Source organism: Stegostoma tigrinum, chromosome 27 (assembly GCF_030684315.1).
Source record: "Stegostoma tigrinum isolate sSteTig4 chromosome 27, sSteTig4.hap1, whole genome shotgun sequence".
In the NCBI taxonomy this organism is placed as follows: Eukaryota; Metazoa; Chordata; class Chondrichthyes; order Orectolobiformes; family Stegostomatidae; genus Stegostoma; species Stegostoma tigrinum.
The window spans coordinates 44,200,155-44,227,766 of NC_081380.1; the positions used below are offsets into that span (position 1 = coordinate 44,200,155).

At 41.9% G+C, this 27,612-nt stretch overlaps 1 protein-coding gene across 2 annotated transcripts in view; it reads right to left on the bottom strand.

The window, feature by feature from the left end:
* Positions 1-27,612, bottom strand: part of bcas3 (BCAS3 microtubule associated cell migration factor) — a 1,086,700-nt gene that overhangs the window by 51,278 nt on the left and 1,007,810 nt on the right. For both annotated transcript variants that reach the window (XM_059655421.1, XM_059655420.1), the window contains one exon: positions 6,481-6,648. In XM_059655421.1, coding sequence (XP_059511404.1) covers positions 6,481-6,648 — 168 coding nt within the window. The remainder of the gene's footprint in view (positions 1-6,480; positions 6,649-27,612) is intronic.

Sequence of the window (27,612 nt, forward strand, 5' to 3'; positions counted from 1 at the left end):
TCAATCAATGGCCTCTCTGTCTTGTGGGAACTGTTTCTCCTTACTTATTCTATCCACTCACCCAGGATTTTGAAAATCTCTATTAAATTTCTTTTCAGTCTTTTTCTCTCCAAGGAGAACAGTCCCAACGTCTTCGATCTACTCGCATAACTGAAGTTTCTGAATCCCAGAACAACTTGTGCAAATTGCTTCTGCACTTTCATGCATAACTTTCCAATAATATGGTGCCCACAAATGTACGCAATACTCCAGCTGAGGTCTAACAAGTGTCTTGTACAAATTCAACTCTTGTATTCTACGTCCGGATTGATAAAGCTGAGGTCATTGGATACTTTATCAACTGTTCTCTCCACTTGTCATGCCGCCTTTAACGGTCCGTGCACATATATTTTCCATAGAATCCCTACAGTGTAGAAACAGGCCATTTGGAACAACAAGCCCACAGGCAGTATTCCACTCAGACTCATTCACCTACTCTTTCTCCATTACCCTACATTTCCCATGGCTAACGCACCTCATCTGCACATCCCGGACACAATGGGGCAATTTCCAATGGCCAATCCACATAAACTGCACATCTTTGGACTGTGAAAGGAAACCCGAGCACCCGGAGAAAATCCATGCAGACACGGGGAGAATGTGCGAACTCCACATAGACAGTCACCTGAGGGTAGAATTAAACCTAGGTCCCTGGCGCTGTGAAGCAGCAGTGCTAACCACTGAGCCATAGTGCTGTCCCAATAAGACGGGTTATTCTGACAATCGACAATGGTTTTGAGGTCATTATTACGCTCATAATTCCAGATTTTTATTAGATTCAAATTCTACCACCAGGTGTAGCAGGATTTGAACCCAAGTCCGCACAACTTGCTTGGGCCTGCTGAATTTGTCCAGTGATGATACCACGAGGCCATTGCCTTCCCCCTGTGCTGAAACAGTGGGGTAAGTAGACCAAAAGGGGACTGCTATGCATTGACTAGGAATCTAACCTGGGCTTCATGCATGGGAGGTGAGAATTCTACCACTGAGCCACCAAGTCAACCACAAAATCAATCATTCTGTAGCAGGTCTGCAATCATGTGTAGGATAGATATACTGATCCCTGGGGAACTTCACAATAAACTTTCCTTCAGCCTGAAAAATATCATTGACCTTTACTCTCTGTTTATCACTCAGCCAATTTTGTATTTGAGTTCTACTGTCTCTTTTATACCAATGTTCACTTTCCTCACAAGTCTATTGTGTGACACTACATCAAATGTCTCTTGAAAATCCATGTAGCACATCAACAGTGTTACCCTTATCGAGCCCTTGTGTCACCTATTCAAAAAAAACTCCATCAGTTTAGTTAAACTCGATTTCCCCTTTAGAAATCCATGCTGACTCTTCTTGACCAATCTACCGTTTTTCACGTAATTATTAATACTGTAACAAATAACTGTTTCTACAAGCTTCCCCACCACCAAAGCTAAGCTGACATCTTTTATTCCTGGGAATAACCTTCCAATCTTTCTTGAACTAGACCATAAGGTTTATAATTCTCCAGACTTCTGTCACTTCCCCTGAGTCCAGGGAAGAATGAAAGATTGTGGTCAGCATCTGCTCTAAACAAGTAAATTAATCCTGGAGCAAGGTATAAGGGGTTGCTCAGTAATAGTGCACTGTGATCATTGGCTTTGGAAGAAGAGAAGAGGAGCCTGGCATAGACAGGTTGCCAACTGCAACAGTGGGATACGACCTGCTTTCTGCTGTCCTTCACATGGAACAGTCAGTGCTGCCAAGTGAATGCAAGTCTCCTTGAGTCTCCAACACTTGGAGATCAATTTGCAAAATGCGATGAACAATCTAGGAGAAAAATCATTGGGAATTTTCCTTTTAGTGCCCTTTTTTAAGCAATAAAAATACTGATTTGGGAAGAAGGTGTTTTGTGAGTCAAGAATTGTCCAATTGGGTAACTATACAAATGTTTATTTCACAACTGTCAGAGAGGTAGAGTCCCATGAGGATTAACGCTTTGATGAATGGTGGAGCTGGGATGCTCGGAGATGAGTAGTCATTTGATGAAATTTCCAGAAATACATCCAAACAGAGTTGATAGCCCTACGCACAATCTCAATACACAGTCAAGCATTCAAAAACAGTTACTTCGTTCAAGGAGTGTTTAGGGGTAAAAAATCAAAATTTAAAAAAAACCTTTCAATTAGCTGATTCAACAGCTGCGTTACGCATGGCTGCAGAATAACAAGAGGGAAGAGGTAAATCTGATATGGAATTATGCAGTTAGAACAGGGCAGTGCACGGGCATAATCCCTTACAGTAATAGATAAACTCTTAGTCATCTGTAGTATGCTGATTTATTTTCCAAATTAGGTGGTTGGACATTGATAATGCTGTTTGTGGGGGAGGGGATACTGTACGGTATCGTCAGATCAGAAAGTCACATGATAAGATACAGCGAGACTGCCCTGGCCTAGCTCCCAGCATTTCTGCAGTTCTTACACTAAAAATGGTTTAATGGATGTCAGACTGGAAGCCTGTCAGCACATTCTTGAGTACTTTTCATGATGGCATTATTTATCAGCAATCTACAGGCCGAAGTACGTTCTCCATGGCAGCTGTAAACAGCTTTTGAGCCAGTGCAGTCTCTGTCTATGCACAGTTTAATCCTCATTCCCTTTCACCCATGCATCCCAATATAGAACTACCACCAAAAAGCTAACGGACCAAGCAGTACCAAATTCAAAAACCCGACCACATTATTAAGAGGAATACCACTGAAGCAATGAGGCTGTCAGAGTCGGATGTCTAATTAGCTGCAATTCGTTGTCAGATTTGCCAACTTTGAGTCCAGGCAGAAACATAGGATCAGGACCAGGCAGAGAATGAGATCAAGGCTCTGAAAATTCACTTACATTGTAGAATTTTCTTGAACGTTTACTCAAAAAAAATGATGATGTGATCCAGAACCAGGCAACTGGCAATCCCACTGAGCTACATTGCCTGAAAGGTCTCAGATGAGCAATTGCCTCACTTTCTGTCAATTCTAGACATGATGGGTACAAATACTTTACTTGAGAACTACTCAAGATTTTCAGGGGCTACATTTTGGGGTAGCCAAAATGTAGGGATTATATCTCATTCTCACTATCTCTTCTATTAGCTGATGTAGTCACATTAACTTCTAAGTTTGTGTTGATATATAGAGTACTTGGACTCACACTGAAGCAGAATTAGAAGAATTCATCAATATCCTCAAAAACTATTAACCCCATTTAATTTACAACACAGTGCACAAAGAAATATTTAATTTTCTAAATATCACAGAATCTAAAATTGACACAAGACAATATGCGCAAGTTAGCAAAAGTCTCTTTTCCAAAATAATTGATACATTTCTACCATAAGAAAAGCCTTCAAACTAAACACACAGACTCCTGACATCACAACTAATTTTGTTCATCATATATGTGCAAAGATGCAAATAACCTACCTGGACAGTTATGACCCCTTTCATTGCATGTCAGGATTAAACTATAAATTGACACAGTATTCATTATATTAGTGTCCATTACATTTTCTCTCATATTGTAGCTCCTGAATATACATAGCCTTAAATGAGACATACCACACTTATTAACGGGTAATTCATCTCCTCAGTAATTTCAAGATTTTGTAGCTTTTAGTTAGCTTGGTATTTCTTTGTTGTCAGGTTTGATATTATTTTCTCTTCTTTGCAGTTGTCTTTCCCTTCTCTGCCTTTGCAGCTTCCCCCTCTCTTTTTCATTCCCTTATGGCTTTCCACTCTTGGAAAAGTGTTGCAGTTTCCCCAACCACGTTGCAGATGCCGTCTATCCCACAGCCTCACCAGGTCTCCTATCTCCTGCTGGTATTTCTGTCTCCCCCAACTCCCTTGCAGCTTTCTCATCTCCCCCAAACCTATTGCATCCCGTCTCACCCACAACCCCCTGAGGTCTCGTGTCTCTTGCCAGAATTCCTGTGTCCACCGAGACCTCTGCAGCTTGCTTATCTCCCTCAGTCCTCTTGCAGCCTCCCTGTCTTTCTCAGCCCTTGTGGATTCCTTGCCTCCTCAGTTCCTTTGCAGACTCCTTCCTGCCACTTTGCCCTGGACCTGGTGGACAGACAATTACCTCAGCAAATAGATAGCTCACCACATAGATAGCTTTTATTAATAGAGGGATCGAGTTCCGGAACCATGAGGTTATGCTGCAGCTGTACAAAACTCTGGTGCGGCTGCACTTGGAGTATTGCGTACAGTTCTGGTCACCGCATTATAAGAAGGATGTGGAAGCTTTGGAAAGGGTGCAGAGGAGATTTACTAGGATGTTGCCTGATATGGAGGGAAGGTCTTATGAGGAAAGGCTGAGGCACTTGAGGCTGTTTTCATTCGAGAGAAGAAGGTTGAGAGGTGACTTAATTGAGACATACAAAATAATCAGAGGGTTAGATAGGTTGATAGGGAGAGCCTTTTTCCTAGGATGGTGACGGTGAGCACGAGGGGGCATAGCTTTAAATTGAGGGGTGCAAGATATAGGACAGATGTCAGAGGTAGTTTCTTTACTCAGAGAGTAGTAAGGGAATGGAACGCTTTGCCTGCAACGGTAGTAGATTCGCCAACTTTAAGTACATTTAAGTCGTCATTGGATAAGCATATGGACGTACGTGGAATAGTGTAGGTTAGATGGGTTTCAGATCGGTAATGACAGGTCGGCACAACATCGAGGGCCGAAGGGCCTGTACTGTGCTGAAATGTTCTATGTTCTATGTTCCCCTTCTGGTATTTGAAAAAAGGCTGCTTTGATCCCTGGCTATCCGTCTTGGCCTCAGCAAAATGGCAAACGGCTCCAGTCCCAGTCTTTGCCCCCCTCCAATCCCAGCCTTCAGCTCACAGGCCGAGGCCCCCTACTTCCCTGGTAGCTCCCAAGCCACTGACACATATGTACCTTGCTCAATACTCTTCTAATCACAGTGTGGTCTCTGTTCTTTGTTGTTTTCAGGGTACACCTGTACACCTATATGAAGCATGCACAGGAAAGAACCAACCTGTGACTGAAGAAATATCTCCTGACCATTTCCTTTCATTCTAATGATGTCGACAATTTTTTGCTGATTGCTTTCCCCAGTGTGTGAATTTTCAAGGGCAATTTGGGGATTTTGGAGACAGATTTGTCCAACATCCTGTGTTTTCTGAGAGCAGTTCTCAGGTACTAATCACTTTACTTTATGATGGGGATAAGGGAGAGGAGGAGAATATGCTGCAATATTGAGAGTCAGGCACATTGTCTGTACTGTTTTTGTTGCCTTTATTCAAGCTACACCAGGTCATAGTGCTCATTTTGTAATTTGGGAGCGGTTGAAGTTTAATTCCTCACCTGCCATGATGAACTGTGCCAGAACAAATGAGGTGGACCGGTTTAGGTTCTACAGCATCCATATGAATGAAGTTTTTGCCAGCAGAAATGCTGACAGTCCATGAATTCATGTCAAATATTTGGGTATAACTTAAATCTAATCCACCAGACTCCAAATAACAGTCACATTGCACATTATTTTGCACTGTACAGTCCCAACAGTTCGTTGCAAACATAAAGAGGACAGACAGACTTGCTGTGCAGTATTGATTAACCTTAGGCAAGGATTAAGCCCACAATATCTGAAAATTAATAAAGACAATGGAAATTGTTTGCTCATTTAAAATTCTAACAGGCGCATTCACACAACTGCTTAAACCCATCATGTGTGATAGTATTTTGCTGTTCTTATCAGTTGGTGAAAATAGTTGTTGCCTAAGGCAAGAGGTTCCCTAGGTTATAAGATCTATAATATCTACAAAGTGCCAAGAACATTAAACAGGTTAAATGCAGGAAACATGTTTCTGACTATCATGGAGTCCAGAACCGGGGTCATAGTTTAAGGAGATAGTAGAAATTGCCGATGCTGGAGAATCTGAGATAACACGGTGTGAAGCTGGATGAACACAGCAGCTCAAGCAGCATCAGAGGAGCAGGAAAGTTTGACGTTTCAGGTCTGAGAAGGGTCTCGACTCGAAATGTCAAACTTTCCTCCTCCTCTGATGCTGCTTGGCCTGCTGTGTTCATCCAGTTTCACACCGTGTTATCTCATAGTTTAAGGATATGGATTAAGACATTTAAGACTGAGATGAGGAAGAATTTCACAACCCAGAGAGTGGTAAGCCTGTAGAATTCTCCGCCACAGGAAGCAGTTGAGGCCAAAACATTGAATTTTCCAGAAGATATGGTTCTTAGGGCTTAAGCGGTACGGGGAGAAAGTGGGAACAGGGTTCTGAATTGGATGATCAGCCATTATCATACTGAATGGTAGAGCAGGCTTCAATGGTTGAATGGCCTACTCTTGCTTCTTTTTCTGTGTTTCTAGGTCATTCTCACTGACTTATCATAATGTTTGTTTGGAGGGTTATACACCATGTAACTTCCTCCTTACCTGTCCCTGAACCTACAATGTCCCTGCTGGGTGATTCAGACATGGCATCTGCCAGACGTTCACGGAGACCTTCGTCTGTATTATCGATAGAAGACATATGACGCAGTCCAAAACTCTCTGGCCAACTGCCACACACTTCCAATAGTGTCACGCTGCGGTCAAATGTTCCTGGAAGAGAAAATATATGAGAGTGTCATTTACTTTCCTACCTCAGTGTGACTTCCTACTCTGACTCCAGCAGAGTGGGCAGGCAAGTATAGAATCTTGTTTTTATAAATGTGACTCATTTAGAGATACAGTATATGAGCAATTGGCAATATCATACGAATCAAGCTTGGGAGGAACGGGTGCAGTTGGATCATTGGTTACTAAAACACTCCACTACTGGGAATTATTCTCACCTTATGACCAGACATGTTGATACAGACTGATCAACAACTCCATTACCACCATATCATACAACTACCAGGATGATAGGAGATGAACTCATTGGTTGCTGGTCTGTTCGTGTTTCTGTACATTGTCCCATATTTGATTTATTCCCAATTAGGTGCAAGTTCATGTTATTAGCAGTTGTCCACAAGGAAATAGCTTGGGACTGCTCTGGAGTATTGATTTACACATCTGAGGAGACAGGAGCTTTGTTCTTTCAGTCTAATCAAAGTTTAGACCTAAATTTTTTTTTTCTTTAACTGCAATAACTTTGAAATAGATTAGTTTCACTGATACCAGCCCCCTCCAAGATCTTGTTCAAATAACATGCTTCATTTTCCATTCAGACATTGAGGATTGTCAAGATTCTTCCAGTCCAATAGTGACTACATTTCAAAAATATTTAATTGGCTGTAAAGCACTTTGAGTTGTCCAGTAGCTGTGAAAGGCACCATTGAAGTCTCTGTTGATAACAAAGTGTGAAGCTGGACGAACACAGCAGGCCAAGCAGCATCTCAGGAGCACAAAAGCTGACGTTTCGGGCCTAGACCGTTCATCAGAGAGCTCTGTCTAGGCCTGAAACGTCAGCTTTTGTGCTCCTGAGATGTTGCTTGGCCTGCTGTGTTCATCCAGCTCAACACTTTGTTATCTTGGATTCTCCAGCATCTGCAGTTCCCATTATCACATCACTGAAGTCTCTGTCTTTGTTTTTATTTAACTCACATTTGTGGCATGGGTCTCTGAGTAGAAGCAGAACCTTGCATGATTTCCCACCTAACCTGTGAGCACTAAAGCAAATGGCAGTGCTCTAATCACACAAACACTTATCCCCTCTAGCCTACAATTAGCAGTGTTTTCAATAGTGGCAGTGTCCCCACCTCTGGGCCAGGAGGTCTGCATTCAAGCCCTGCCTACCCTGGAGGCATGTCATATTAGGTCCAAACAGTTGATTAAAATAATGACAGCACATGAACCCAGAGCCTGCCTGGTCAGTACAAGGATCAGCCAGTTGGCAGTATATTCATCTGCTGAACTTCAACCACACTCTCAGGCAATACAGATGTAAACCATATTCTGTCTGAAAAAGATTTTCCTTCACGTCAACATTGCTTCTTTTGGAAATTACCTTAAATCTGTGACCTCTTGTTCTCAGAGATAATGGGAATTGCAAATGCTGGAGAATCCAAGATAACATAAAGTGTGGAGCTGGCTGAACACAGCAGGCCAAGCAGCATCTCAGGAGCACAAAAGCTGACGTTTCTGGCCTAGGCCCTTCATCAGAAAAGGGGGATGGGGAGAGGATTCTGAAATAAATAGGGAGAGAGGACTGAAGATGGACAGAGGAGAAGGTAGGTGGAGAGGAGAGTATGGGTGGGGAGGTAGGGAAGGGATAGGTCAGTCCGGGGAGGACGGACAGGTCGAGGGGGCGGGATGAAGTTAGTAGTTCCCAATCCTTTTACAAATGGTAGGAGCTTTTTTCTATTTATTCGATTTTGAACACCTCTGTCAAATCTCCTTTTAAGCTTATCTTGTTCAAGAAGAATTGCCTCAATTTCTCTAAACTATCTGTGAAACTGAAGTTCCTAATCCCTAGAATCATTTCATGTGTGCACATCATTTTAAAATCTAGCACTCAGAACTGAGCACCAAACTTTAGCTGAGACCAAACCAGCAAGTTGCACAAAATTCACCCGTTAAATTTAATACAACCTCCTTAGCTTTAAACTCTATTCTTCTATTAATAAACTGTAGAATACTGTAAGTTTTATTAACTCCTCATTCAAATCATCCTGTCACATTGCTTAACTTATTCCCTCTACTCCTGCACCCCTTCAGAAAGGCACCATTTATTTGTTCTTCGTATCAAAATTAATTACATCATATTTCTTATTTTTACTCTTAAAGTCTGTTCCTTGTCTTGAACCCAACTGGATCAAAAATTCTCTCTCTATTCTTAGTATTTCTTCTTATTTCTCACTCAACACTTCCCATATCTGGCTTGCTGCTTCCTGTCATCCTCTCTCCACCCCTCTCCGAAACTGCTTTATATTTCTTACTCACCAACTGCCTCCTAGTCCCCTTGCTGTTCCTCTCTTACCCTCTTCTCCAATTTTCTCTCAGCATCCCTCTCCCAATCCCTTCGCTGTTTCCCTCTTGCGTACCTTTACCCATAAATAAGGGGTATGAGGTGGCAGAGGAGTGGTGAAGGCTAGGAAGTCAGAAGAGAGAAACATCAAGGGTTCTGGCATGGGGCAACAAGTAGATGGGAGTAAGGGCCTTGGGAGATGGAAGCAGCGAGCAGGAAGCAATGAAGTGGGGGTGAGGGGAACAGTGAATGCGAAAATATTGAAGGTTCTGAAGAGGGAAGCAATGAGGGGACTGAAGAGGAAAGTAGCAAATAGAATGCAGTGAGAGGACAAAAGAAGGAAGCAGTGATCATGAGGCAGTGAGGGGACGGGAGATAGATGCAGCAAACGGAAAGCAGTGAGAGGACAAGAGTGAGGTGCAGCAAATGAGAATCAGTGAGGGGATGAGAGAAGGGAACAGTGAACATGAGGAAGTGATGGGACAAGAGTGAGATGCAGCAAACGGGAAGCAATGAGGGATGGGAATGAAGTGCAGTAAATGGAAAGTAGTGAGGGAATGGAAGAAGGGAACAGTGAACATGAAGTAGTGAGGGATGGGAGAGAGGTGCAGCAAATGGGAAGCAGTGAGAGGATGGGAGAGGGAAGCAGCAAATGGACAGAAGAGGGAAGCGGCAAACAGGACGATGTGACAGGGCAGTCAGAAGTGGCAATGAGCAAAAAGGCAAGAAGTCACAGAATTCCAGATTTGTTATGCTGCAGAAGGAGGCTATTGTGTCTACATTTGCTTTTTGAATGTTTTGACTTTGTGCCAATCTGCAGCCTTGCCCTCATAATTCTTTAAAAAAGACTAACATCTGCAGCTCCTAGCACTTGTGTAGTAACCATGCTAAAATGAAAATGGAGATCAATCTCAGCGCCATTATTTGAGGATGTTTCCTAATTCGCAAACTGCTAAAATTAAAATGCACTACCAGAATATGCTTTGAACAGGAGATATCAATATAGTTGATTTTATAGCACAAAATGAGGCCATTTGACACATGAGACCCACACCATCTCTTTAACAAGCTAATCAATTGACTCTACTTGACCATGTTCTTTCCTTAAAGCTCAGCAAAATTTTACTTTTCTCACAACATATTCAACTCACTTTAGAAAGTTATGAAATTTACTTCCAGTGCTATTTCAAGCACAGCATTCTGGATCATGATAATTCACTTATAAAAATAATTTTTATTTCCACGTTGGTTGTTTTGTCAATTTTCTTAAATCTCTGTCTGCTGGTTATTGATTCTTTGCTAGTGGAAAGAATTTCTCCTTACTTATTCTGTCAAAATCCTTCATAATTTTAAACACCTCTATTAAATCTTCCCTTAACCTTCTCTGCTTGAAGGAGAGCAACGCCATAATCTGCTAGTCATCTGACATCTAATTTTCCTTGCTATTCTTGTGCACACACAAGCTGCCCTTTGCGGGAAGGGTGTTGGTGCTGTGATAAATTCGGGAAATGATTAAGTGCTCAGTGTTCTAAGGATAGATTGCTGGATAATCACAGCCATTGAGTGGAGCTGTGGAGCCTCACCGCACACTGAAGGTCGCTGACAGGTACTGAGAGTCAGGGCAGACTGAGGGATTTGAAGTCCACCTTGAGTACTCTGACCCATGAGAGAACTAAGCTGGCTCCACTGTTAACACTCAGGAAGCTGAGTCTGCAACCAGCTGGCAAAGTAGTTCAGATATGGCGTGCCGCTATAATGACAGCCTTAAGAGGATATGACCAGGATCTGGCCTATGTAGGCACCTGCAGATATCACAGTGACTCAGAGTAAATGTCTACACTGTGAGGTTGTGCAGAATGAGTAATTGAGATACCCTTGCAGAGACAGTCGAGATTCTCCTTTTATGTTCTTCACTGGATCCCTCGGCTATATATTTATTTTAAAACCACCACACAATGTGTTGGATCATTGGTATATGGTAGTCTAGACTGGGAGAGTGGGCACAACTTTAACCTAAGGTGCAACAAAATAGGGGAAGAGGTTAGTTATTGAGGGTGCGGTTGCGGGGGGGGTGGTGTTGGCATAACATATTTTCCCCCAGTTCACTGTCACAAACTTCCTTCTGACTATCTCACAGCTAAGGGCAGGTCCACCTAGACATGGGTAGTCTGAGAAGAATGCAATAGAAAGTTTAGTCTAGCTAATCCTGATGGCATCAGGCCACTGCCCCTTTTTAAGACTACTATTCCAGCCGCTGCTATACTTGTCCAGGGGAGGGGAACAAGGGCACTAAGAAACCAAACCTGCCTGTAGAGATCAAGCCAGCAGTGGAAATGTACTTAGTTACTGAGCTACCTGTTTCGCTGCTGTCCTAGGTCTGATGTTCCAAAATACCTAATGGTTGCTTTAATCATATACTGCCTGATGTAAAATATGCATAAATTGAAAAACACAAATGTAAATACACTAATATGCTAATGTATATAAATGCACACACAAAAACAAAAACATATACACATAGAAAAACACAAAAACACACGAATAAAAACACTGACATACACATTCACAAAGACACAAACAAAAAAACACACACATATTGCCATAATTGCGTGCTCACATCGATCTCCAAGCCATTAGGAAACTATGTGAATGGATCTGACATGGGCCTCCACGTCCCTGTGGTAATTTTACCCTCTCTTTCCACCGACACCTATACCCTTGACATAACCAGTCTATAGCCTAATAAAGTGAGACTTTGAACATCTTGTTTTTCCTTCTCTATCGCCTCTTCTTGAATGGAAACTGAGAAACAAATCTATGGGAATACCATCTTTTCCTCCACCTTATTAATCTACTGGGGTTAGGAAAGAGTGTAGAAAAGCTTGCAGAAAATTCTCCTCCAAGTGTGTATAATGGCATTTAGAGCAATTCCACTTAGTTTGTACTGCAAAAGATAAAAGTTTGATTCAAAGTCAAGATTATTCCAATTGGATGTGGTTGCATTTCAATTGCGTGTGTGCAGGCAACATATTTGGTCCAATGGCCTGAGAGTGGGTCAGGGTTATTCATTGAAATGTCATCTTTTTGAAAGATTGGTAAACCAAGGTACTTTCTGACCTCTCATAAAAGATTGTGAGGCAGTATTTCAAAGAAGAGCATGGAGTGATCCCCAATATCCTGCCCTTTATTTTCTCTCATCCAACAACGTAAAAAGCAAAACATCTGGTCATTATTACATTGCTGTTTATAGACTTCAGTGAACATCCTGGAGACTGCAAGTGCAAGCAACAACAGTGATTAAAATATCTTCCACCTTCTCAAATAGAAACAGCTTCCATATGCAAGTCTTCTTGCAATCTCACAGTCAACAAGTACCAAACCCTATAAAAATACCAACCAAAGGTTCTAGTGTGCTATAAGAAAAGTGGAGATGAGAGGTGGAATACCAAGGCTGATGAGCTGATAAACAACATGTAGCTGAAAGGCATGACCTATGTTTACAATGTCTGAAAGTTGTATATGGTTCACCAATCACATCTTTTGCTCCCATCCTAACAAATTATGGGACAGGTAATGGAAAGAATAATGTGAGCACTTCAATGAGTAGTACACCAACTCTCCTACATCAAATTGAGTAGTTGCCCAAGAAAAAAAACCTGTCTTTTCCTTCCTACCATTAAAAAAGTGATGGAGGCAATCAAATCAACCAAACAAGTCAAAATCCTTGGCCGAGAATGACATTCCAGCAAAGATTCGGAAATGTAATGGGGCAGTTTGTGAACAAAGTTACAGTTTTCTCATGAAAGAATCTTGTGTCGGGAAAAGCTTCCACAGGATCTCAAAGATGCCAACATTGTCAGCATCTGGAAGTGGAAAAAGATCCAAAAATGTTTCCAAAAATGTTAAGGAATAAGTCTTTTCTCAACTGCAGGATCATAATGAATCATCTTAGTCCCAAACGATACAGCCTTTTGGATGATGTCCATCTGGACTTAGATGTGGCTTTGGGCCTAACTGTGGCCCAGCCAATTTGGTGGGTTCACAACAAGGCTACCACAAGAAAAGTGCAGAGAGTAACACTCGTGATCAGTACATGCTGTCCATTGACATATATTAGCAGGGAGACAGGTGGTGGTGAAGACAGTGATGAAATCTCTTGGAGTATATCCAACCAGAGTACATCCAACCAGAGTTAGCAACCTAATGCAAAGGTGTTCTTGAATCTGGATTGACAGATCATGCCAATTTTGTTATCTTTCACCTCTGATGCCAGAATATACACAGCTCTGCAGTCACAATCCCAGCTTGTGTTGGTGAACTCTTACCACCCAGTTCTCTAGTTACACTCCTTATCTCTCTTCATAGACTTTGCCTTGAATGTCTTTGGTTGAATCTCTGTGTGAACACCTGAGGTCTCAGTTGCTCCTCAATGGCTGCAAAATGTTATCACAAGTAAAACTCACAAGTGAAACCTTATATTGCTAGACACTGGATATCTGTCCTCTAGGATAGATTGTAACACAACCGTCTCACTTTGACTAAAGGGCTGTGGTTTCTCAGGGAAAACTAATCCTCTCTCCTGTTTTCCTTTTAACAGAATTGGATCCCAGTGGCCTATAGCCTAAGAGCATCTTCTATGAGCTGATCAAGCTGCCTAAAGGTATTCCCTCAGTGCAGGGGCAAGGTCCTGCCCTTGTCAGCTGTATCATGTGGCAGACAATTGGTGTCTAAATCGGAGCAGGTAGTATTTGTAGGTGGGATGATTGAGTGAAGAAATTATTATACCTGATGTGGTCCTGCCCAAGGCTTTGGACCTTTCTGTTTCTAAATTAAAATTACTTTCTTCTCAATATCTATTTGCAAAAGCAGCATAACCACTGATGCTTGGTAATGTGCAAGGTATGCGTTTTATTTTTCTGTAGATATATTATTAAACTGCAGTGCAGATTTGACACTCAAATTGAGTGATTGTAATTTTTTTCAGTTTCCAACTTTAAAATATTCAGTTTTGTGAGAACCTTGACAATCTGAAGCAACTCTGTCCTGATTTCAATAACACTGCACAAACTCAATTTTGCCTTGCCACGGCTCCACTGCAAACTGAAGGGACTTGCAGTTCAAATGCGCCTTTCATTACTACAAATATGTACCAAAGCATTGTACTGCAAACGAAGTGCTTTTGAAATGTTGTCACTTTAAAAGTGTAGCTCCCAATGTGCAAACAGATGGGTTCCACAAACAGCAACGTTTTGGTCTTCTGTTTGACAGTTAGATCAGGGAAGAACATCTCTGCTATTTTTTCGTAAGGGAAGTTGGGATCTTTTATATCATCTAAAGCAGTGCGAGTTCAGTTGGTAGCTGTCCAGCATCTGGTTGAGGGTTCAACTTTCAAATTCTGAGGGGGCAGATGCGGCCTCTTTATGTCATCTCATCCAAAACACAGTACATTGACAGTTCACACCCTCAAAATGCTGTACTGTGAATTAGTACAGATTTTATGCTCAAATCCTAGAAGTGGGCCTTGCTTTTGTCTCTGGTAATGCACACTCTGGTATGGTCTTGGCCGAATTTATTCCAAAGTGGGAGTTAGAAGTGGGTTGTCTTTCAGCCCAGGTATTCCTCCTCCCTCAGCCTGCTTTGTGGATAGGTGTTTTAAAATGCCAGGAGGAGGAAGGGAAAGGTGGATGCGTGTCTGCTTCATTTATCCTCAGGATTTCAACATGCACTCTCTCACATGTACACAATCGCACCTCACCGCTTCTCTCCCACAAATTCACAACTCTTCTTTTACTTCACCCCCCCCCACATACACAAATACTCCGTCTCTCACTCCCTCCCCCCCCCACAAACATAAACTCCCTCCTCTCACCCTCCTCAATCCCTTAGACACTCTCCTCCTTGCTTTCCCCACTTGTTCATTTCCCACCCTGCCACACAGGCACTGGCCTACTAAGGGGGATCCACATGCTATTTTCAGAGCACCAGCATGGTTGAAATGTTTTCATTTGAGAGGCCACAGACTAAAGTTGTGGCAAGTTTTGACAGCTTAAATTTTTAATGTAGAAACAGAAACATAATAAAGGAGAACAGCAATAAGCCATTCGGCCATTCAAGCCTGCTCCACCATTCAATGAGATTGTAGCTGATCATCCTACTCAGTACTTTGTTCTCGGTTTTAAATCATACCTTTTGGTTCTTTTAGCACTTAGAATTATATCAAACTCCTTTTTGAAAACATGCAATGGTTTGCTCTCAATCACTTTCTGTGGCAGAGAATTCCACAGGCTCACCACTCTCTGAGTAAATAAATTTCTCCTCATTTCAGTCCTAAATGGCAACATCCCGTATCCTTCCATGTGACCCTTGGTTCTGGACTCCCTGGACAATCCCTCCTGCATTTACCCTATCTAGTCCTGTTAGAATTTTATAGGTTTCTAGGAGATACCCTCACATTCTTCTAAATTCCAGTGAATATAATTTTATTTGCCTACGATGTCCTTTGATTTATTATAATGCTTTTTAGCACAGTTCTAGTTTTATTCATACATGACAGGTTACACATAACCATTATTATTGGACCATTGCTCTTTTGTTTATTACCTGCTTGCACTTTATTATTTCTGTACTGAATGCCAATTGGCTAATAAATTAATTACTACCATGAGTCACATGAATAATTTTAGTACTATGAATTTCTTCTGTAAGTTGTTACATTTCATTTTGAGAGTTCTACATAATTTATAAAATCATTTTTTCTGTTTTGGCTTTTCCAAGGTTTGAGTATTACTAAGAAAAGACACGGTTTGCCAAAGAATTTTCCCTGGCAGCTATTAGGCCATTTGCAAGAATATTGCTGTAAAGGTGAACAACATTTTTACTGCATAAGAAATAGTGCTGATTGCAAGTGCTGATTGGTTGGCAAAAGGATCTCATTGGATGTAATTCCCACAAATCACCAACATTTGTTAAATAATCATGACTCTGCTAAATATTACAATGATAGCCAATTTAGGATCGTCAGTCAGGCTCACAACGTGGTACCGTAAGCTACTTTTACTAATATATATACATAACATGATATACATGGAATGCTCTTCAAACTACATTTCCAGTTCAATTATCCAGATAGGTGTACAGTTTAAGGTCAGTTGTGTCAATAATCAAAGGGAAAGCTATCAAGCTCTCAAGACCAGGAATTTGAAGAAATACTTAGATAATATCTTTGATGTGTTAGAGAAGGGAACTGTCTATGGTATTTGAGTACACTGAAGTGATTGTGTGGAAATAGATGGGATGTTGTTCTGCTGTGTGTTTTGAAATCTTTGAAATTGTGTGTTTGAAATTATATACACATAGCTTGGTTTATTCTATTTTATCTTAATTTATTTTTTGAAATAAACTTCTGCTTTCTTGTTAAAAGTGAATCTGCAGCATGTGTGTTTATGTTTCAGTGAAAAGCCACCACTCAAAAGTAAAATATATCCATCAAGCCAGATTTCAGTCTGGGCTCTGACTCGTCTCCTGGTAACTTCAGCTGGGATCATTTCACAGTGTTTTGTGACAGTGTCTTGTTGGAAGTGGCAGAAATTGTGGGGATCCTTTGAATTTGGAGGCTGATGCTGTGGAAGGTGAGGACAAGGCGAATCCTGTTGTCACTCTGGGAGGGAGGATTAGATGTGGGTGCAAAAGTGTGGAAAATGATTGGACATTGCTAAAGGTCATGCCAAAAGAAGGGTCTAGGCCTGAAACGTCAGCTTTCCTGCTCCTCGAACGCTGCTTGGCCTGCAGTGTTCATCCAGCTCTACACCTTGTTATCTCAGATTCTCCAGCATCTGAAGTTCCTACTATCACGGTAGAGAGAACCCATGGTTGAAGAAAATGTAGAAGGGTGGCACCCTCTGCATTTGGCATTGTCAGAATCGATGTGATGTGAAGGGAGAAACTGGTAAAATAAAAGCACTTTCATTATTTAACTCTGCTTCCTGGCATTGTTGGTGGTCATTTTTTAAATTAGTTATTTTCTAAAATTTTCAGTTTATTGCTTTGGCTTTCATAATTTTTTCAGCAAATTCTGTACGTTTTCTACATACCATACTTTTATTTTGAAATCTGTGTTTGAAGTTGTGCCAAACTAGATCTCAGGCAACAGCTGGGTTTCTTGCTGATAGGGAATGAGAGGCTCAAAAGAAGACCTTTGCTTTCCAGATGACTGGCAAAAGAATTTTTTTTTCTCCAACAGAAATGAGAAGTATTGGAAATACCCAGTGTGTTTAGAGGCATCTGTGCTGGAACAAACAGAACTTTTGTCCAAATTAGTGAACACTGTGGATCTGAAGCATTAACTGTTTCTTCCATCACAGATGTTGCCTGTCTTGCTGAGTATTTCTTCCATCTTCTGATTATATTTCAGAGTTCCAGCATCTGCAGTACTTTTATCCCTTATAATATGCTCCATACTTGGTGATTATAGGTGTTGTTAATTTCAGTTTAAAATAAGAAAATATTCATCAGTCAAGACAAGATGTAATATTTTTCTGTGAACAAAGGCCAGTCGTGAAGACAGAGAAACACATTATTGCAGGTGAATTAGTTGATGCTAATGTTTTGGAAGATTTTGCCTTTTTTGAGCTTGGAATTAAATCAAGAATCATGCACCAACTGAATATACCACTGTTATTTCAAGACATTCTCATTTGTACATAGGATTTTGTGTACAGTGTTTGTGAGCATCAAGATTTTGAAACACTGCTATCTGAATATTGCATAGGGCCAAGCTCAAAGAAACAGAGTTGTACGCATGACATGAATGACCAGATTATGTGCAATTGTTCGGCACAGAAATTTTTATAACGTGTAGCATACTGAAAGCTGAACTGTGATGTGCAATATAAATACATGCCATGAATACAGCCAAATATAATTCATGAAGAAATAGATCACATTGCTGATTGTGGGATCTTGCTGTGCTTAATGTATTAGGATAGTGACAGTTCTTCAAAATAATTTATTGAAGTGTTTTGGGATGTTCTGAGTTGTGAAACACACATTAGAAATGCAAATTCTTTATTGTTGAGGAGCAACTGGTATAAATTTTAAACAGATCTCTGGAATGCCCACTTCTGCAATCCTGGCATAGCAGCAAAGCTGCACACTCCACTATCTCCACTCACTGTGCTGCTTTTCTGTTCCATACTTAAACTGTTTAAAAGGCACCGTATGAATGAAAGTTGTTGTTGAGTAGCAATCAAACTCACCCTGAAATGAGCTAGGATTTAGAGGTTCCAAGAGTGGACAATTCTTTTACTGGGTGCCACAGAACCAGATTGAGATTTTTAATCAATCAGGAATCAAGGCAGGAAAGTGAAGTTGAAGATGATCAGTTTGGCAGGATTTGACTGAATGACAGACAGAGTTGATGGGCCGATTGGCCTATATCCACTACAATGTCCTATGGTCTAATCGCAAGGAAAACAGAGAAAACTGCCATACATCACTGCTGTTTGTCATTTTCCACATTGCCAATTCAACAAACTTTCTAAAACAGAAACTCCTGACAATTACATAGAGGCTGGGAAGTGGGAGGAAAAGAAAACAGCCCTATTACCACCTGGTTAGAAACGAGAGGTTCTTGACAGGGGGAGAAGTTTGCTTTTTTTGGAGAGCTTTCATTTCTTATATCTCATGGAGTATTAAAGAAATCTGCAGGCACATAGTTGGGAGGCTGTTGAATACTAGAATACTAGTACTGTGAACTGGGTTTCAAACCAATTACTTGACTGATATCCATGTCATCTACACATATTATAGGAAGTGAAGAATTTCATGTCAGCAGCCAAGACAACTCAAATGATATACTTCCCTCAAAAAATAAACCTCTTGGTGAAGCAATGTTCTCATTAAAATTTCTGACACACAAAGTTGAGATCAGTCCAGGTTAAGGAATGGAGGAAGATAGATAGAGAGGGAGGGATTATGCTATTTGTGGATTAAAATTAAAACTTTAAAGTTGGGTTAACACTGAACAGTGAAGTGTGCAATGACATCTGTGTCTGTAATCAGCGGCTTGGCTTTTAACCACTGCCAACTAAAACAGTCAAATATCAAATCCACTTTACAGATCATCGCAGCAGCTCAGGGTCTGCCAAAGCAAACAGTCAAAGTCTGAAGTTTGCTTTACAAACCTGTGATCAGGGAGTTGAGAGGGGGCAGACATCCAGGCAAGCAATTGCAGTGAGCTTCATTTTGCCTTCAGTCTCCAGCCCCAGTATATATCTAGCATATAGCCAAATGGCGCTATGAAAATCAGTCACTAACAACACAGCTAACAGGTATGCTTGGGAACAGATTATATAAATACTTGGGCAGCTACTGCACATGAAAATTGGCAATAAATTGATTATTTTAGCCTATTTTTGTTATTCCTGAAAGTGTCAATTCTCACTGGGGTAGGGGAACCACGTGCAATGACTTATCGAGTATGGGTCCCAAAGATATCCACTATATAAGAGATATGGGTTCCACAGACCCGATTCTCCAGGGGAGCATGGACTTTATTTACATGGCTCGCTGCTGCAAAATACCAGCCATCACCATTGCATCCTCATAATGATCTCCTCCAACCTTTTCTGTCAGGCAGAAGATACAGAACCTGAACACATGCATCAGCAGGTTCAGGAACAGCTTCTTTCCAGCCGTTATCAGACTGTTGAATGGACTCTAGCCTCAAATAATGTAACATGCAATGTAACCTGTATGCCTCTCTGTCTTTTTGATCTGTACATCCTTTGCTTGCTGTGATCTGCCTGTCATAAACAAAGATTTTCACCGTATTTTGGTACATGTGACAATAAAATCAATCAATCAAACAATGGTTATCAATAGTTATCAATCAATTTATAAACATTGACTGATTGGCATGTAGATTCCACACTAACTGACTCTTACTTGGGCATGGATACCATACAAACTGAATCTTACTGGGTATAGATTCTACATGCATAAGCTCTCACTGAGCTATAGAGTCCACACTCATTGACTCTGAGTGGGATATGGACTCCAGACATACTGAATCTTTGAGGTATGGGTGCTATGGCTGATGATTCTTGCTGGGGTATGAATTCCATGTTTGTTGACTTTCATTGGAGGTATGGAATCAATGGTGGCTGACGTTTGTTGATGAGGATGTTCTATAGCCACTGAGTAGCCTTCCTTATCTAGTTTATGGGCTGAGGAGAGAATGAAGGAATTGCCTTATGTGGGAAGGGTGAGCACGTTGGGTATATATTCTTGGAGTTTAGAAGAGCAAGAGGTTTTTTTTAAAAATAATTCACATGATAGGGACATAGTTGGCTGAGCCAGCATTTATTGCTCATCCTAGTTGCCTCTGAGAAGGTGGTGGTGAGCTGCCTTCTTGAAATGCTGCAGTCCATTTGTTGAAGATACATCCAAAATGCAGTAAGGGAGGGAGTTCCAGGAATTGACCCAGTGACAATGAAGGTGTTTGGTTTGGAGGAGAACCTGCTGGTAGTGATGTTCCCATGTATCTGTTGTCCTTGCCTGTCTAGATGGCTGTGGGTTTGGAAGGTGCTGACTAAAGTGCCTGGATAAATGTCCACATCTTGTAGATGGTACAAATTGCTGCCACTGAGTGTCAGTGGTGGAGGGCATGAATGCTAATGTTGCCAATCAAATGGGTAGCTTTGTCCTGGATGGAGTCTAGAGAATTCTAGAGCAATGTTGGAGCTGCTCTCATTCAGGGAAGTGTAGAGTATTCCATTAACCTCCTAGTTTGTGCCATGAACAGGCTTCAGGGAGTCAGGAGGTGAGACATTTGTTTCAGGTTCCTAGCCATTGAGTGAAAAATAGATTATGAGGGGACTGACAGGGTGAATGCTCCACTCATGGGGGAAGATACAACTAGAGGGTACCATGTTGGCATAAGGAGTTTCCCATTTCTGAGAGTGAGAAGGAATTTCTTCTTTCAGAGGTCACTGATTTCTGTAATTTTCTACTCCAACTGGAGACTGGGTCATTGAATGAATTACAAAGTTAAGTTGGACATAGATTTTTGAACAATGGGGGAGACAAAGATTATGGGAACAGGTAGAAGAGTGGAGTTGTGGCCCAGATCAACCATGATCGTTGTGAATGTTGGAGCAGGCTTCAGGGGATGTTGAGTGTGAATGGGACATTCAGCTCTGTGAGCATCATAAGCAAGTCCTATCCTATTCTAATATTCAACACATGCACAATTTTTATCAGAGATGATGGGCAATGCATTACAAATGAAAACCTCGTCTAGAGTTTGATTAAAAGGTTAAAACTTTAAGGAGTGTTTTGAAGGAGGAGAAAGAAGTTTAGAATTTTAACGCAATAGGATGTTAAAGAGCCTGCCAACATCTGGAAAAATGTGGATTTATATTTTGCAATGGTGTGTTCCTGATCGATAGGCTTCAGCGACATTGGGAGTACAATTTGTGATGAATGGGGTATTGTGATAGAACTGGGTATGGACTCACTATTAGGCATGATATTGACTCACCACTAGGCATGGGTGGCCACTCTCAGCCAATGGCTTGTCATGCATTTGGCACTAAGGAAAATTTCCTGAGGTAGGATTACAAAATAAATAAAGTGCGGAAATAAAACTAAGCAAGTTAATTTTACTTAAGTCCATTACTGCATTTTCTAACATGACATCTGAGATCTAGGTAAGATATACAAAGTATCAGACTACAGTAAACATACTCATTCACAATTTATAGAAATTATCCTGAGTAAGGGACCATCTACAAATTACCTGCTTTCATACAGCAACTTTAATACATCCCAAGAACAAGGAGTAAAAATTAAACAAGGTAGCTGTTAAATACATCTGACAGTGACCTCGATTAGAAGGATTTCCATACAGTGCTAATAAAAATATTTGAAATCTCATTTCCAATCATAGGCTGTGCTACAGCAGTTAGTTTTAGGTTGAGGCACCCCACAAATTGCTAAGATTTCAGTCTGTTAAGAAAATGTTTCACACTTAATGTTTCTTGAAGAACTGAAGATTTGAAGGATTACAGAAAAAATGATTTATTTCATGTATTCTGGGAATACTTGGAGTGGTTTCTTCAAAAGAGGTCATGGAAAGGTCATCATGCAGATTGGAAATCTTTTTAACTAAGGCTTCCTAGAAATCACATGACTGGTTGCAACTTCTTGCTTTCCTGTGGTGGTTGGATGGGTGGGTGCTGACTGTTTGAACAGTGACTGGATGGAGAGTGCTATGGTATCTAGTCTTTGGTTGGGTAACAAGGCCCTCGTAGGGGAATTGTCCAAATTATTTCTCCCATTTTGGTAAAGAAAATTCTCTTGTTGAGTTCAAGGTGAAACCTTTTTGTTCTTCTGTAAGAATGATTGAATGAGCTTCCCAATATTGTACTTCTTGAACAACCTGTGTCTACAGACTCCAGAGACAACTGTACGTGGTTAATAGAATACACCTCCTCCCACCCACCCTCCTGCAAAAATTCCATCCCCTATTCCCAATTCCTCCGCCTCCGCCGCATCTGCTCCCACGATAAGACATTCCACTCCCGCACATCCCAGATGTCCAAGTTCTTTAAGGACCGCAACTTTCCCCCCACAGTGATCGAGAACGCCCTTGACCGCGTCTCCCGTATTTCCCGCAACACATCCCTCACACCCCGCCCCCGCCACAACCGCCCTAAGAGGATCCCCCTCGTTCTCACACACCACCCTACCAACCTCCGGATACAACGCATCATCCTCCGACACTTCCGCCATTTACAATCCGACCCCACCACCCAAGACATTTTTCCATCCCCTCCCCTGTCTGCTTTCCGGAGAGACCACTCTCTCCGTGACTCCCTTGTTCGCTCCACACTGCCCTCCAACCCCACCATACCCGGCACCTTCCCCTGCAACCGCAGGAAATGCTACACTTGTCCCCACACCTCTTCCCTCACCCCTATCCCAGGCCCCAAGATGACATTCCACATTAAGCAGAGGTTCACCTGCACATCTGCCAATGTGGTATACTGCATCCACTGTACCCGGTGCGGCTTCCTCTACATTGGGGAAACCAAGCGGAAGCTTGGGGACCGCTTTGCAGAACACCTCCGCTCAGTTCGCAACAAACAACTGCACCTCCCAGTCGCAAACCATTTCCACTCCCCCTCCCATTCTCTAGATGACATGTCCATCATGGGCCTCCTGCAGTGCCACAATGATGCCACCCGAAGGTTGCAGGAACAGCAACTCATATTCCGCCTGGGAACCCTGCAGCCATATGGTATCAATGTGGACTTCACCAGTTTCAAAATCTCCCCTTCCCCTACTGCATCCCTCAACCAGCCCAGTTCGTCCCCTCCCCCCACTGCACCACACAACCAGCCCAGCTCTTCCCCCCCACCCACTGCATCCCAAAACCAGTCCAACCTGTCTCTGCCTCCCTAACCGGTTCTTCCTCTCACCCATCCCTTCCTCCCACCCCAAGCCGCACCCCCAGCTACCAACTAACCTCATCCCACCTCCTTGACCTGTCCGTCTTCCCTGGACTGACCTATCCCCTCCCTACCTCCCCACCCATACTCTCTCCACCTATCTTCTTTACTCTCCATCTTCGGTCCGCCTCCCCCTCTCTCCCTATTTATTCCAGTTCCCTCTCCCCATCCCCCTCTCTGATGAAGGGTCTAGGCCCGAAACGTCAGCTTTTGTGCTCCTGAGATGCTGCTTGGCCTGCTGTGTTCATCCAGCCTCACATTTTATTATCCTGTACGTGGTTAATGATGACTTACAGATGCCAGAATATCAGAGCAACAGACTTCAGAACATCCAGCACTTTAGCCTTTGCCTTTACAATAACTCAAAGGCCAATGTGATTTTTCAGAAACTAGTCTCTGCAGATAAACGTTTTTGTTTCTTTTCCTGAAATATGGGGATACTTAGAAGGATAAGCACTAAATTTCAATGGCACAGATAACCTGGTGGTCAGATATTCGATGAAACAGTGCAGATTGGAGTTGCACATTGGGACCATGCGGAATTCTAGATCCAGATCCTGTGGAAATAGCCTGGGAAATTTAAGATTCCAATGGGCATTTTCCTTGCATCTGGAATCCTTTGAATTAATCCATTAAAGACAGAGATTGTGAATGGGTCTGCTTCAGTTGATAGTTTCCCAGGAAAAGACAGACTATTAAAAACACATAACTGGGCCCCTTACACCACCTGGTCTTCCGACAAACACCACCCCCAGCCAGATACCACTTTTAAATCAGCACAACTCTACCCCTTGCTGCTGCCAGCCTGAACATGCCCAGATCAATGTTCAATCTATTAACTTCCTCCTCCCACCTCCCTTCTAACCCTCAGCTGGACTTGACACTGCAACCCCTCAAAACAAGCCCAAAATCCTCTGTGTACTGCTAGACCAGTTACCCCACCCAGCTGTACTGAAATCCCACTAATGGCATCACCCCCGCCGCCACATCTAAAACACCGACCAACTCCTAGACTCTGACACCCTAAGCACTCCATCACTTAACTGGCACCCAACCAAACCAGCTGCCTACTACCTTAGCCCCATAACAACTGTCAAAAGTGTATCGCTGTGCTGCCGGGCATTTAAACCTGATACGGCAGATTTATTGATGTAAAATTTTGTGCTAGGAGGCAACTATTTAATCTCAGGTACTGTACATTCCACATTTCTGAGGGAGCACGGATTGGAATTACCAACCAGAAATGAGGAGCTCAGTACTCGGAATATGTATATTATGTATATGTTAACTAATTACGGCATTTTCATTGACTAAGATTTGTTTTAATATTAAACCAATAATTGTATTAATTAAAGAAACCTGCTCGATCAATCTTTGTTATTGAAAACTTGATATAAATACATATTTAATTGGCCATCTTGATAACTTGGAAAAATATTTTCATTTTATGTTGTGACTTGTGGAATTGGCTATCGTGTAACAGTACACTCCTCTAGTCTCAGTGGTAACAAGCCCTGGATTGAGGGTGTGCTGTTTCAAAGATGCTGACTTTCAAATAACACACTAAACTGAGGCACCACCTACTCTCTCTGGTGGACTCCCAGGAATGCTACCAACAGCAACACAATTCTGGTAAACCCTTGTAGTACTGACACACTCCCGGGGACTGCTGTAAATATTTGCCCAATCCTTGGCATTGACTGAGAAAGGTTTCATTCCTGTAATACTCATCCACCCATCGCATCACTCTGCGCAAAACCTCCAGAAGCTGGTTACAGAATGTCTTTGGACTTAGTTATTTGCATGGTAAAATATACTTGAACAATTGCAAATGTCATCTCCATTTCTCTAATTCTCTGGTTGCATCTTGACATTGATACCCTGAGTATTGGGAATGGCAGGCCTTCGCTGTGTGGCTTTCTTACATATTGATAGGCTTCAGTGGGAGTAGTGTAAGAACAAGGTGCAGTTCAAGGAGTCTCACCCAACACAGGGTGCAGTAGGAAGGGCCCTGCAAATATATAAATGAATAACTTGGAAGATAGTGGAATTGTGTCTTTGGTGAGAGAGGAGACAAAGCAGGCCAAGCCTTACTTTGTCACCCCCTGTCGGTGGCATCAGAGTGCCACTGAATGACCAAGTTATATTGATAATTAGGACATAGTTGGATCAAACGAGGGCTGAGGGGAGATGTAGATACCATGAACTAACCACCAAGGAGGTATTTCTATAATGTATTTTACACCTCAAAGCATTTTGCAGACTTGTTTTGTTGAAGTGAAGTTATTTGAGGCATAAATATTGACCAGAATGCCATGGTGAATTACCCTTCTCTTTGAAGAAATTGTGCTGCGGTATTTTTTCACTTTCACTTGAGAGAAAGCAGATCTCATTTAGCAGCTCACCTGAAAGAAAGCACCTTTGACAGTGCAGATATAGTAAGAACTGCCAGTGCTGGAGTCTGAAATTATACATTGTAGAGCTGGAGGAACACAGCAGGCCAGGCAACATCAGAGGAGCAGGAAAGCTGACGTCTTGGGTCAGGACCCTTCAGAATTTCTGCTCTTTTGATGCTGTCTGGTCTTCTGTGTTCCTCCAGCTCCACACTGTGTTATCTCTGACAGTGCGGAGTTCCCTCAGTATTACACTGTGAGTATTAATCTAAGTTATGTGTTCAGGTCTTTGAAGTGGAATTTGAACACACAACTTCTCAAGTCAGAGAAGAGTGTGTTATCCACGTAGCCATGGCTGATGCCTAGTGAGAGTGGACTTCATATCCTTTGCCTGTGAAGATCTCCGTCTTTGCACCCGAGAAGATCATTGGATTCGCTTGAAGAGTTAAATTCACAATCATAACTTTATAACTACAACAACAACTTACATTTGGAGCAAATTGGTATAATATCTAATCCAATAAAACAGCATCTATGACCACACTAAACAATTGAACTAAGAAAGTAACAAGATGGAAGCACAGGATGGGCTGCATTGCCTGGATATTGGGAGCCTCAGTGTCAGGACTCATATGGATCAATGACAAGAGTTTGGAGGCTTCTGTTCAAAGTTTGCACATGAAGATTGGCCATTTGAGTATAGGAGTGGGTAATTGACAGCATTCATGAAATTACATTACCAGTGGAGTCAGGGCTTCCAAAATAGAATTTAAATCAACCAAGTGCATTTATATAGAGCCTTTAACATCGCAAACAGTCCGCAGACACTTCACAGGAACATAATCATACAAATTTTGATGCTTAGCCACATACATAGTTTAATAGCAGATAATTAGTTAGAACATTCAAAAAGGTAAATTTCAACGACTATCTTAGAATAGGTTTTTGGAGGAAATTCCAGAGCTCACAGAAACGGTGAAAAGCTCCAGTGGATGAACAGACATTAATACTACTGCAGTCTGCGCCTAACTCACTCCCACCCACCACCACCCGCTGTGCTAATTTGTTCAATTAGCCATGGTCCTCAGGTTGGAATTCATTGAAAAATGTTGCCTGCTCTGTCAACAGATTAACTAACAATAAACTACATTTTGCAGACACATTGCTTAAAGGACTATCTGTGGCAGACAAAGGAACGCCCATGTCAAACACAGGGTGATGGGGGCAGGGCAGCTTTCTTTACAGCTCTCTGCAGAAGTCAGTGGCTGTGGGATTTACACACCCACGGCAAGGTCAGCACTAAACTTCGCACCTCAAGCTGTGGCGTCTAACACCATTGACCCTCTCTGGCGACATAAATCTTCTAGAGAAACCAACGGATTATCTGGTTTAAGAGCTTTACCCGTGTCGTGTGAGGTGATTGTGCCAGCTGCACTGAAACTTGATGGCTGTAAATACTGGTAAACAAGAAGCTTGTGCTGCTACGTCAGTTGATCCTAATCAGTGAATAACATTTCTCCCATTATTGTGTTACCCAAAAAGATATCTAACCATTACAGCTCCAGTCAAGTTGTGGTGTCTTTGGGCACCCAACATTCTTTCACCCGGTCACCCAAGGGAGTTTCAACTCAACAGTCTTGATATTATCGAAATGTCTCAACGTTTATACCACATACCCTCCCAAACCTCAAACCCAGCTTTATTTTTC